Below are 13,798 nucleotides of genomic sequence, written 5' to 3' on the forward strand. Positions count from 1 at the left end.
CACGCAGGAGAGGGAAGTGAGTGTGACCTACAGCGAGCCTTCAGCACGTATTTCACAGATGTGCTCTCCACCGCAGGGCTGGTGTGTAACAGGACATTCGACCTGTACGCCTGCTGGCCTGATGGACCCCCAGGAACCACCGTCAATGTCTCCTGCCCATGGTTCCTGCCATGGCACCGTAAAGGTCTGTTTGTGAGTGTGTGCAGTCATAGTGGCTAGTTGTTTATACATCTGCCTGCATGCAAGACAGAAGAGATAAATACTGTGGTTACACAATCATGCAACAGACACACAACATATTTTGCTGTATGAATAATATATTAATAAAATGGTTCAAATGGTTGTATGTAATGTACATGGTGTTACTTGTAGTGATACAGGGAATAATCACCTGACTCTGCTGTTAAGATTTTTGTAGCATTTAGCTTCTAAATATAATATTGTTATAACCCTCTCAAAGCGACATCTTCTAACAGCTAATACTAGGTCAAAATCTCCCAATTCAGGGGCCACCATCTTGGAGGACACAAAGGCTGAACCCAAATGAGACAGTCTAGTAAACCGAGGATTTGCTTGTTTCTATCATTAGCTTGTCTTACTTACATACTACTTGCTCGTCCCGATTCACCCATTTTGCAAAGTTCCTGCTCATGCTGGAACGTTTTCCGTGTGGAGCAGAAGGTTTTGTCTTGGCACTTGTCACCGCCATTATCGGTTTGAAAAACAGTTCACAAAAGTGCAATGACTACAGGAAGACCTTAAAAGACCTTTCAGGATGGTCTGAAATTAATCCGCACATTGGATCATTCATTGCTCAGGGACAAAAAGGAAACAGTTGATTTTGTGAATTGAGACACAGCTGAGACCAGAGGCAGTTGACTGACAACGTTAGCTTTAAAGTTTTTTCAATCATTTTCAATAATCAGATGTCATATTATCTCTCAGATAATATGACATCTGAGAGAATCAGCACAATCAACTGTGTCCTGACCTTTCAGCTGAGGGACGGCTCTGGTTAAACTTTCAGTCCACTGTGTGACCATAGAAAGACTGCATTTATCCGCTTTGTCTTTGTGACGTTGTCATCTTCTAACAAACACACAATGATGTCTGTATTTTTTTATGCATGACTTGATAAAGTTATTTTTATTGAGGGTATGATGTTGGTCGATTCTTTCCACTTGTTGCACTGAAACATATCAAACATTTCCCTCTCCATGCTAGAGTTTGTACAGCTGAGCGAGAAGTTTTTCGGACTTGTTAGACCTTGTCCTACTCATTCATAAAAACTGCAAGGATACAGTGATGTGATGACGTGCCGTCATTTAAAGTCCTCCTTCAGAGTGAATGGAGAATGCTTTACAAAGGCAACGCTGATCATCACATGTCCTTGTCCTTCAGAGGGATTAAAGAAGCCAGGAATTTGTTGGGTGAACTGTGGAATCAGAAAGTCTGCAGTGGGTTTAGTCATCGAGTGGATGGAGTATTAATTGGATAGGAAGGCCACATGTTAGTTTTGCTGTCACTGTGCTGCAGTATCTGAATGGCTTCACGCTGGCCCTCAGGCGGCAGCGTGAACACGTGTCCTGTGGAGCTGCCTCTGTCATTTGCCCCTGACGTGAAGTGTTGTGTTGTTCCACAGCATGGAGAGTCCAGATCTGATCGCATGTTGCTCTTTTTTTGTTGATTGATCATTTTCATGTTCAGGTTTGATCCGGGAGGCTGTGAATAGCTGGTAAGTGGAGCTTGTCTCTGTTACATCCTGTGTGAGCTGGCAGGAGTATCTCCATCTCCATCGAGTGGAAAGAGATGACGTCCAACACAGTTTCTCAGTGTTTGCCTCTGTTCGATCACATTTCATTTGTTTTAGCTTTAGTATTTTTGGACAGAGGTTCGAGCTTCGTCCGTTTGTGAAAATTTCATGTCTGATTTCAGCATTTAGGATTTTATCTTTGTGTCATCCTCGTGCCCTGAACGGTTTCGACCCCGAACAATTTATATCGGGAAATAGATTTCAACAGGTACCTTTTATCTGCAACACCTACTTTCAGATGCAGCAACACTAGTCAAATATGTTTTTAAAGGGGAAAAAAAATCTGACAATTCAAGGATAAATTGATAATATTATAATAATTCATAATAAGGATTAATTCATAACACAAACAAATACAATGCCCCAAATTTGAAGTCAATAATGGCAGTGTACTTTCTAACAATGTTTGTGTGTCTCTGTGTGTGAACAGTTCAGCAGGGTCTGGTGTACAGAGTCTGCAGAGAAGACGGTCAGTGGGCAAAGAAGAATACCAGCGAATGTGAGGACGACCCCGGTGAGGTGTGTGTGTACACAGTACAGTGTGTGTGAGTGTGTGCATGTGTGTGTATGAAGATGTAAGACACTGTTACCATTAATGAAGCTGGTAGCAGTGGCAGATGGCTCAACAATATTGTAACTTTCACTGACTTGACAGTTTAACATGACAAGATGTGAAATGACTCAGCGTGTGAACTCCCCCCATCTGTTCAAATAGGCCCTCGTTTTTCCCCTTTTTTTTTATCCAAATATAATCGACTGTGTGTGTGTGTGTGTGTGTTGGTTTTGCAGCAGCAGTATGGACGCATCCTCAGTCAGTTACGGATCATGTACACAGTCGGCTATTCTCTCTCCCTGGGAGCTCTGCTACTGGCACTGGGAATCCTCATCACCTTCAGGTAGAACATGTACGAAGAGGAAAGAAGGGAAGGATTGAATAGAGAGGGCAAGTATGAGAGAAAGAAAGGAGGGAACCGAGAAAAAACGGGTTAGGGTCAGGAGATGACAGTCGGAAGTAGGTCACAGAAAGAAAAGTAAGTAAGGAAGGATGAAAGGAACAAGAGAGGGAAAGAGAGAATTGGGACAAGGATGAGGGAAAGAACAAAAGAGGGACAAGGTTAAGAATGAATGACATGGGCTGTGTCCCAATTCAGGGGCCACGTGAGCCACAAAGGCCGAACTGAACTAGTCTGGTCTACGAAGGATTTCTGTGATCTGCGTCTCCAGCTTGTCCAGACTTAACCGCTGTCGCCTAGCAACAGAGTCTTAGTTGAACAGGACCAGAAAGTTTTAATGCCCCTTGGTTTTATAACTTGTGAACCGTTTGCTGCTCAGTTGAGTTGAAGCCTGATAAATACATTCACGCATAAGAATCAGATGTTATGGTCCCATCCCTTGCCACTGCCTTTATCTCTTTGAAACACAGTTGGCCACCTGAGGAAAATTTATCCTGGGATAGTCTGGCCTGAGAAGGATTCCACCAGTTGGATCCTTTGCAGCATTTGAAGGACATTTTAAATGGGACAGCCTAGTCACACCAGTGTGGTCATTCAGTATTGACATGCAATCTCTTTCCCCTGAATTGGGACACAGCTATTGAATGAAGGAAGGAAGGAAGGAAGGAAGGAAGGAAGGAAGGAAGGAAGGAAGGAAGGAAGGAAGGAAGGAAGGAAGGAAGGAAGGAAGGAAGGAAGGAAGGAAGGAAGGAAGGACACATGTGGTAAGAGGGAGGGAAAGAGCAAAGCAGGGAACACAACATGTAACATTCCAATTAAAGCCATCACACACTGTGACTCCTCTGCTGCAGGAAGCTCCACTGTATGAGGAACAACATCCACATGAACCTGTTTGCCTCCTTCATCCTGAGAGCCATGTCCATCCTGGTGAAAGACGCCCTGCTCACCCTCACTCTGGACCCCAGGAGCAGCAGCGACACGCGGACACATGCTTGGGTCAGCACACCATTCAGAGCAAACACCAATATGAGTCGTGCTCATCCTGTTTGCAAGACATTGTATAGGCCCTGATTCCTTTCATTGCACGTCCTTGCTCTGGAATAAACTGAATGTTCCTTGAACAAAAATCCAAATGTAGCATATAGCGACAGAGAGAGGGGGGCAACACATAAAGCCTACATACAGAAACCAATTCACATACTCTGATATTAATGAAAATGTTACCTTCCCATTGGGGATAGATTGTGCCTAACTTTTCTACCAGAAAATTGTATTTCCTTCCCGATAAAGTGTGATGTGCTGGAATGAATCCTTTGAAAGGCTTGAAATGACACAAACTGTATCATTAACAAGAGCTTAAGATACTGAAATCACGTGAGATTGGAAGTTTTGATGCCACAGAACTATCTCAAACACACAATTAATGTCTAATAATTAAATAGACATACATGTCATATAAATTGAAACAAAACAACATTATGTCTGCACCAGTCCACATGTAGGCGAATAAGGAACTACTATTGGACTCAGTAGAGCACTTCACCTCCACCAAGGCCCAACAGTCCCATTGAATTACAATAAGCCTTACAGCTAAGGCCACATTACATTTTGCAGCTACATACTGGTAGAAGTTACAGGTTTTTCAGCCCTAATGTTTCCATACAACAGCTGAAAAAGCTTATGAAACCATATTTAAATCCATTGGTTCCAGATTGTTATTTGGAAAGAAATAGCAAACACTCATATATCCCAAGCCCCTTAATATTTCTGTAAATTTTTCATCACCATTAAAAAATATTTCTATGACAAATAATCAAAACCACAATGTTAGTGATGCAATCTTGAGTCGCACCAAAATGCTTCGGCTTCTTCCCCGACCTCCTCCCAACAAGTTCAGAATTATATATAGTTTAATCCTGTAAACAAACAGACAAATGCAGATGTAAAAAATAACCTTCTTTGAGCAGACAATAAATAATGTATTGATTACTGATATTTTCTTGTGCTGAGGTGTTAAAAATATTGATGCTGTGTTTACATTTATTTTGGAACTCATGTTGTGAAGGACAGCAGTCAGGCGGATTTGAGCAGTTTGTGTTTAGAACAGTAGACGTTGACCTCAGAGCTGTTCCAGTGACTCAGTTAATTCAACTGAGCTGAAGCAGAGTGTTGTTGTGTCAGTCCCGTGTGAAGCCCTGACTGCAACTGACCTCTCCTGCTTTTGCACCTTATTTCACACCGTCCCTGTCCTGTGTGCACGTCAGGCCGTGATGTGGTGCCGTGGTGCCATGGTGATGATGCAGTACAGCGTGATGGCCAACAACTATTGGCTGCTGGTGGAGGGCATATACCTGCACAGCCTGCTGGTCATCACAGTGTTCAGCGAGAGGAAGTATTTCTTCATTTATCTGGCCATCGGCTGGGGTAAGAGCCAACACTGGTCCACTCACAGTGACAGGAAATCATCATGTAGCTCTCCTGAAATACATAACGCAGATTGTGAGAGACAGACACTGCACAGAGATCAACAAACGGTGCCCCGACAGATCAGGTGTTAACAATGACAGTCATCAACAACAGGAAGTATCAAGTAAGATGTGTAAGATTATTTATTGTTGTTGTACTGCTGCGGACAACAACCGAACAAAGATTTAGTTGCAGTCTCTAAAATTTGAAAGGTTTCTTTTCAATCCTACAGTTGTTTGCCTCTTTCAACTAATACAGCTTCAGACTAGATTAAATAAGTGAACCTTTGAGCTGAATTTGAAAAGATTCACTCGAGCTGTTCTTAAGATAATGCACCTAAGAGGCAGAAGAGCTTTTGAAGTCACAGTGACCTTTGGCCCTCAACTACCAAAATCAAATCAGTTCATCAATGACTCCAAGTTAACGTTTGTACCCAAAACCTGTTTTGTGGTCACATTTCATTTGACCTTCCACCACCGTGATTTCATAATTTTCTCCATCAGTCCAACTGAATATTTGACCAAAGTTCCTCAAGAAATGTTTTGAAATATTTTGATCACAAGAATGGGACTGATGGAGAGATGAAAGGACAGACAACACAAGAACATGATGCCCTCTGCCACTGGCCTTTGACATCACATCCAATCTACACATCCATGCTCTCTGTTAACTCGGGTTTCCTCCCTCGTTCTCAGGTGCGCCGCTCATCTTCGTGTTGCCGTGGATCACAGTGAAATATCTGTATGAGAACGAGGAGTAAGTTTAGTCCACTTCCTAATAACGTCTAACAGTCTTTCCTTTTGAGCTCCTTGAATCTTCTAATACTCCTGTGTCTGAATATGTCAAGTCTCATTGGATACAGAAAGAATATCTTAATTGTAATGATAACTCAAAATTGTGTGTGTGTGTGTGTGTGTGTAGGTGCTGGGAGAGGAATATTAACATGGGATATTGGTGGATCATCCGCTCTCCTATTCTGTTTGCTTATCTGGTAAGTCTCATGTCCCCTTATTCTCCGTCTGACATTTTATGTAATTGAACAAAATTATGTAAGAGTTCAGGCAAAGAAGTCCAGGGACACACACAAACACACACACACACACACACACGTACACACAGGGTATCAAGTTGAAGACTTCCTCTTGTGTTTCCTGCCTCTTGTTCCCATAGAGACACACTTGTAAGCATCCAAGTGCATATTAAGAGTAACAGTCACGACCATTGTGACCTCACAAAAACAGTTCCTGCACTAAGTCGTACAGTGGTGTACAAACTGTGTGGAAAATCTCTCTTTATTGTAACAGTTGAAACAGTTGTCGCATGGTTGTGTAACAGATGTGATGTCCCATGTCCTCCTACAACAATCCCTAACACAACCCTGCAGTTCAACTAGTCTTCACACACACACCTCAATAAGCTGTGTTTGCGTGCAGTCTCACACACATTGTGATCAAGTGCAGACCCCCCTCTGATGACAGAGAACATTAATTATTACAGCACTCATGTTTATAACGCTCCAAGTTTGGTAAAATGTGCATTTTGTCCCGATGGATGTGTTTGTGTATATGTGTGTGTGTGTGTGTGTGTGTGTGTGTAGGGCCAGGTCAAATCCCACAGACCACAAAAAGACTCAGGATTTACTAAATGACAGTCCAGTTATGGGCATTTTAGGCAGTCTCTCTCTCTCTCTCTCTCTCTCTCTCTCTCTCTCTCTCTCTCTCTCTCTCTCTCTCTCTCTCTCTCTCTCTCTCTCTCTCTCTCCACATTGCTTAAACATATTTTGCCTACATGACTGCCTCCACTTAAATTCTATTCTCTTTTTATTACAGATCAACTTCTTTATTTTCATCAGCATCATAAAGATCCTGATGTCTAAACTCAGAGCTCATCAGATGAGATACACTGACTACAAGTTCAGGTGAGAGAACTCTGTCCCATTTCTAAAAACAGGGGGGGGGGTTTGCCATGCAGGTGGTGTCCAGTGCAAATGGAGCTCGATGAGAAAGGTGAGTCTGAACCACAACTGCCGGCCAGAACATGAACAGAAATAATACTGCAATATTAAGCAGGCCTGAAGAGAAGGTGGTTATTAATCACTATTTATGAAATTCTAATACACTGTTAACAGCTGCTTTAAAATCTTTTCACTTTGCATTTCAATTCAGAATTACTTTGCTGAAGAGCATAATCTTCATATATATGTTAATACCACTTAAAGTTTTGTAATCATTAAATACTGTCAATTCTCAAAACACCTCGATGACAATGAGTCAATGGGATGGAGGTTGTACGTTGGTAAAATGAGTAGTAGCTGACTGTTCTAGTTTCTTGTAATATAATCTTTGCAACTGTTCCTGATTATCTATCTGGGTTCCAGACTTGCAAAGTCCACTCTGACTCTCATCCCCCTGCTGGGGATTCACGCCATCCTCTTCACCTTCGTCATCGACGAGTCGGTTCCCAAGGGCTCCATGCTGCGTCTCATCCGTCTGTTCTGTGACCTCCTGTTCAACTCCTTCCAGGTGAGAGTCGACATTACAGGAGACCTAACACACTTTTTTTTCAGAAAATATTTAACATAAATATGTTTCCATTTGTCTTTTTTAAATCTTTTTTTGGATGTAGAAGATGAATCCAAGGGACTTGTTTCTTCAATGTATATGTTCTTTCGGAAAACTTTGATTATAATAAACTAGGTGCTTGGCTATTTTTTTATTTATGTGTTCAGTCAAAGTGCAAGTTGGTATCCATTTTACTCGAGTTCTACTCCAAAATGTTTCACCACTTTCAAATTGGGAAAATGTAATAACCTGGACTTGGAGTAAACCACAGTACAAATTTATAAATAATGAACACAGTCGGACCTCTTTGTACTAACAGTTGCTTTGTGTCATTTTCTCATGAACACGCAATGGTTCTGTTTACATAAAGAATGTATTGTGTACCATAGAAGACCGGCAATCATTTTAATTAATTTCCATCTTTAAACTCCATCTTTGCAAAGCTGATTTCTTGAAAAGTGTGACACTGGCCAGACATCGTCTTCCATCCCTGGCCTAGTTATGCATTGTTTTCCTCAGTATATTACCCACAAACACACACACACACACACACACATACAGACACAATCCTGGCAATTCACACTAATCCAAAGATCTGGCTCAGGGTTACTTTGCCATCAAATGGAGACGCCAGATCAATGTCATCTCGAGTTCTTGTGAACATGATATATCAGGAATGGAAAATGTCATTACATCTGGCACAAACATTCACATGGAATCAAGGATGACCTGATTGGAAGTTGGGGGGGGGTCAAAGGTCAAGGCTATAGGATCTCAAGACCGCCTTTAGGTAATTTCTTCAAATTTTATATAGACATATATAATGTCAAAAAGATCGAAAAACTGCTGGTATTTTGTTTAGCATCTAATATAGATAAAATACTTAAAGTCCACTTTCCATTGCAGGGCCTGCTGGTCGCTATTCTCTACTGCTTCGTCAACAAGGAGGTGAGACAGATGTGCTTGTATGTCAAGCACCATCCTAATTCAAATTCTGCTATAGCTGCACTTCCTTCCTTTCTTTTTGTAATGAAGGAAAATTATAAATTTTCTTCGGTGTTCCTGTTGCTGGCTTTTATCCGTCTTGTTTAACTTAAAAGCTCCATCTTTGCTTTATACTTTTGTGTACAAAGTGGGATGGACAGAACATCATCCATTTGCTAATCTCAATGTATTCTTTGGCAGGAGACGTCCATCTAATATAGTGCTCTGTGCTCTTATTAATCCTCATCATACACCTTCATGTGTCTGTCCACCCTCTACTCTCTCTGCCGTCCCATAATCCCTCAGGTGCAGTCTGAGATACTAAAAAAGTGGAAGAGGTGGAAGCTGGGTAAGGACATTGATGAGGAGTACCGCCACACCCACAGCCACACGCCCCAGGTCAAGAGTGGCAGCATCGCTGCTGGCAATCTGCCTGATGACCCCAGCGGCGACTCACCCCGCCTTAACAATACCATCAGACACCCATCATGCGCCATCGCACAGGAGGAAAACCGCCGCCTGGTCGTCTCCTACAGTAACGGGACGGGGAAGGGCCGGTCCACCAAGGGCAAACACTCCCTGCAGTTCTCTTTCCGGCCACGCCGCGGCCTCTGCAGCCATGGTAGCACCACCATAGAGGACGTTTGCCTGGAAGAGAGGGCGCACTGCCACCTGTACTCTCTGAAAGGAGAGGAGACCAATGTCTGAGAACAAGCTGACGTCAGAGAAATAAGGAAGTGACCTGTGGGGATCAGGAGGTTAATATTTGCATAATGCTACAGGAAATATGTTTTCACCTGCCTGGCTGCCAATTCATAGTTAATGGTTTTAAGGACCTTGGGCAAAAAAATAATTGATGACTTCAAGCATCAGGAATAATTTAGCTCTGTGATGTAACAGTGTGTGTGTACGTGTTTGTATGGTTTAATTTCGGCCCTTTCACTCCGACCTTGTCCAAATCTTTCCATCTGTGCTGTTGTTGCCATTGTGAATCATGCTTGTGTTGTGTAAGTGTTTGCAGCAACGCACGCTTGTGGTACTTTCCGACAAAAAAAATATGAATTTGTTTTGTTTTATCTTATTTCTTTTTTTCTGGTTTTATTTTGTGCCAAATGTGGACGACATTTTAAATCCTGATGCCTTGACACTATAATAAAGAAAGGAGTGAGCTAATCACTAGGGACCACTGATTACTTTTACACAGTGTTAGCCATCAGCCTCATAGCGGACGGACGCTGTCATCTGGATATCTGATATTTAGCTTAAAGCCTACAAGAAAATAATTATAGTACAATATTGTGCATTTCACCTCGATTGAGCGAAGCGTTAAATCTAATTCTTTCTTGTTTTGTTTCAGAGCTATTCCTCTTTTTTAAACAGGTTCTCCTGTATGAATGTATTCGACCAATGGAGAAATATGTAACACTTAAACAATGTGTTTAACTGTATGTATACTGGAGTCGCCCAGTGATGAGACTTGATTTTAAAATAGTATTCGCCTTCGCACCCACTCAGAAAGTTGGATCATCATCATCATCATCATCATCATCATCATCATCATCATCATCATCATCATCATCTGGCTCCATTCACCATCCCTGCAGCTGCCCATTTAGCTAGGTATTCAGTATTGTTTAGAAATGGAGGCAGAGGGAGAAACATTTGTTTTCTTTTGCACAGAACACGAGATGCACTGATGAGAGGAATCCTTTTTAAAGTGAACATGTTACATTTCACAACATAATGTGAATATTCTGTGTTGAAAAGAGCACCACATTGCCAATGGAGGAACAGTTTCCTTTTTTGTAATTCATGACTAAAGATGTGCCTCACGGCGCCACTTTCATTACTTTCATTTCAGGAAAAAAGATAAATCAGGTTTAGGAAATTGATATTCAGTGAAGAAATGGACTTGATTGAATTGTCAATCGATTTGAAATCACAATGGAGCCGAACAAGGATTTTCACGAATTCCTGATAAAGTTCTAGATCAAGCACGGAAAACAAATGTTGTTTGAAGCGTAGCAGAGTGCACTGTATAATGTAAATATGAATAAGAAGTGAATACTATAAAGACAGAGAGGGGGATGGGTGGAGGGATTCATTGTTCTGTGTTTTTGCTCGCAGTCCAGGTGACTCAACGTTGAAATTAAACATGGCTAATTACCTTGAGAAAAGACGAGAGTTTTTTTTGCAGAACCTGATTGTGCCTCTCTCCTTTTATTTGAACTGTTTTTAGAATGAACGCGAAAGGTTTTACACAAAAAGCCAAATTGTTGTGTCTCGTGTGTCTCTGTGGATCCAATTAAAGTGAATTCTGTCAGCAAACAAAAAAGTGTCAGTATGTACTGTGTCAGTATGAGAACCAGACACGAGTGGTGCAGATACAATCGCTCTGTTGCTTGCAGTCTTCTGATCAGGAGCTAACATGCATCTACCTACTAATTGCACAAATAGTCTCTCTGTCTGCGGAACGAATATCCAGCATATTGTTAATGGCCCAGGGAAGTGCAGTGTCCCATTTGGTGCAATTTGGAGACACAATTAAATAAATATACGGCATGCAATGTATGAAAAATACAACAATTTGAACCAAAGTGAATCATTAAAATGTACATGTAAGCCACACAGTGCTCAATGACTATAAATCTTCATTGCAGAAAAAACAAACCGGACGAACACACAGTTTTCTAACTTCACTTTCCGTGATTGACTGTTTCTAAAAAGCTCAGCACACAATTTCCAGCAGGGAATAATTCTGAAGTATAGACCCACGTCAAACCAACAATCAATTTTTGTACTCCGCACGTCAAATTTGTGATATAAAAGTGAAAAAAGTAACTGATATAATGTGGAGAGTTTCACTGCAGAAAATCGTACTGCATGTTCCTGCATGATCTGAACAATAAGTCAATAAATCAAACAAATTCCTCCTGTGAGTGCACATATGTGTGCATATCATTGCACAGTCATTCCACACCATGCCCGACTGCAAAGCCGATCAGTGGACGTGTTATCAATCAACACGCGTGTTTCCATTGGAGATTACTGTAGCATTAAATTATAAACTCATGTCAGTCTTGATGTGCAGAAGGTAATAAGTTGTCAGTGGATGAATTATAGATTGGCCAAGCACACGTGCACAATAATGTGTGTGTGTGTGTATGTGTGTGTGTGCGTGTGTGTGTGTGTGTGTGTGTGTGTGTGTGTGTATGTGATTGATTGATCTGGGAACCTCTGTGAAAACAAATCTCTCATCATGCTTGTATATAAACCACTGGAGCTGGCGGCGGCTCTGTCTGAGAGGCAGGATGAAGCCACCAGAGAATATTCACTACATTATAATGTCTCACAGAGGGAATAACCTGAATGACACGACAGAAAATATGGTTATGACTACACGATAACACAACAATAGATGGAAGATATTAGAGGTTTTGAGACTATAAAAAAGCCCCTGCAAATCAAATTATCTGAATCCCATTAGTGCGTGATGTGGGTGCTTTGCACATTTTCAAAATAATCAGGGTTATTTGTAATATTTGATATAAATAACTGCATTCAGTAGTTTCATAATGGAGTGTACCTAGGCTTAAAAAATTCACTAGAATAGCATTTTAGCTGAATTTTTTATGTGTTAGATATAACAGATCATTACCGGATGGTAAAGTAGCAGCAAATATGGTCTCAACAACCTTATAACCAACAATTTAAAAAAAATAATTTTATTTTAGACAAAGAAAAGAGAAATAGTTTGCTAGGTTTAATCATGGAGTTGCTAGTTAAATTAAATAAAAACGAAATTGATCACAAAATAAAAAAATATGTAAATAAATAAAAAAGGCCCCAACCCTTTACTCTGGTTTGACTCAAGTCAAACCATGTTCCACTATTTTCTTCTTTCCTAGTTCAAAGGATCACTGCTCTAATGTTATTGCCATAATTAAGTATTCTCCCCCAGGAGTTAGATCAAGGTGTTCAATACCTCCATCAAAAAAGAAGATTTATCTGGAATTCATAGTATTCCTTAAAACCAATGATGTTTATACAACATCATTTCAAGCCAAGTAGTTGTCTCTTGTTATGTCAAAGTTCTCTGTAGACAGGGCTCACAGAAGAGTTGGTCTGAATGGCACTAATCCGATTTTTCATTTTTTCCAGTTACAATGTGTAGGTTGGACTGGTTGTTGTCTTTCCTCTTGGGAGCAATCATCAGACATTTTAAGGACATTGAAGGTCTAAATAATTAAATTCATCATAAAAACAAAAAAACTTCTAGTTGTGAAGAAAGTATTTTGTTCCTCTGACGTCTGATCTTAGAGACACTGTTCAGCATTGAGTAGCTACACTTTTAATTCATTTTTTAAAGCTTGGCTTGCATCTAGTTCATTTAATTTAAATTAATTCATAAATTTCGCAAAACTTAGCATTCCCTTTTCTGCATAGCAGAAAAGGGAATTCTTGAGGGCTGACAGACTGTGCAGTGATGCTTGCAGGAGTGAGTGCCAGTAACATCCTCTGAATGTGAAAATACAGATTACTTATACTTATCTTCTAAATTCTGCTTTTGCAAACATTTACAAAACAAGTGTTTGGACCAAGGGGTGAAAGTGTTCCAACTTGCTGTTGACAAGCAAACGGTTCAGCGTATTTTCTTGCTCAGGCAAGAAATTGTAAAACCCAAGCTAAGACATCACTAAAGCGGATCAAACTTTAGATTTTGTACTTACCCACACAGGCATCATCCATTTAAGGACTGTCATATTCTTCTAACTACCAGGAGCAGCTAATGCTCCCGATGGGCATTGGTGAAGTCTGCAGGGAGGATTGTGGAAAATACATTATGACCATGAAGGGTCAATGAAAATCCACACATCCTCCACAAAACTCTCAGGATGAATCAGTTTGTGGTGGATTTGCTTCATTCAAGCAAAGTGTATTGGAAAAATGTACCAAGTGTGGTTGAAACCTATTTTGTAGTTGGAAAGTAAGTTTTTGCAGCCCTGTCTAAAGACGTTTAT

The 13,798-nt window shown here is 40.8% G+C and overlaps 1 protein-coding gene across 1 annotated transcript in view; it reads left to right on the top strand.

Annotated features, from left to right (window-relative positions):
- Positions 1-11,100, top strand: part of gcgrb (glucagon receptor b) — a 46,367-nt gene extending 35,267 nt beyond the window's left edge. The window contains exons 4-14 of the mRNA XM_062388939.1: positions 77-184; positions 2,244-2,332; positions 2,603-2,709; positions 3,618-3,762; positions 5,031-5,190; positions 5,928-5,988; positions 6,154-6,223; positions 7,062-7,150; positions 7,610-7,754; positions 8,700-8,741; positions 9,084-11,100. Coding sequence (XP_062244923.1) covers positions 77-184; positions 2,244-2,332; positions 2,603-2,709; positions 3,618-3,762; positions 5,031-5,190; positions 5,928-5,988; positions 6,154-6,223; positions 7,062-7,150; positions 7,610-7,754; positions 8,700-8,741; positions 9,084-9,485 — 1,418 coding nt within the window. The 3' untranslated portion in view covers positions 9,486-11,100. The remainder of the gene's footprint in view (positions 1-76; positions 185-2,243; positions 2,333-2,602; positions 2,710-3,617; positions 3,763-5,030; positions 5,191-5,927; positions 5,989-6,153; positions 6,224-7,061; positions 7,151-7,609; positions 7,755-8,699; positions 8,742-9,083) is intronic.
- The last annotated feature ends 2,698 nt before the right edge of the window (positions 11,101-13,798 follow it).

Source organism: Platichthys flesus, chromosome 5 (assembly GCF_949316205.1).
Source record: "Platichthys flesus chromosome 5, fPlaFle2.1, whole genome shotgun sequence".
NCBI classification, from domain to species: Eukaryota; Metazoa; Chordata; class Actinopteri; order Pleuronectiformes; family Pleuronectidae; genus Platichthys; species Platichthys flesus.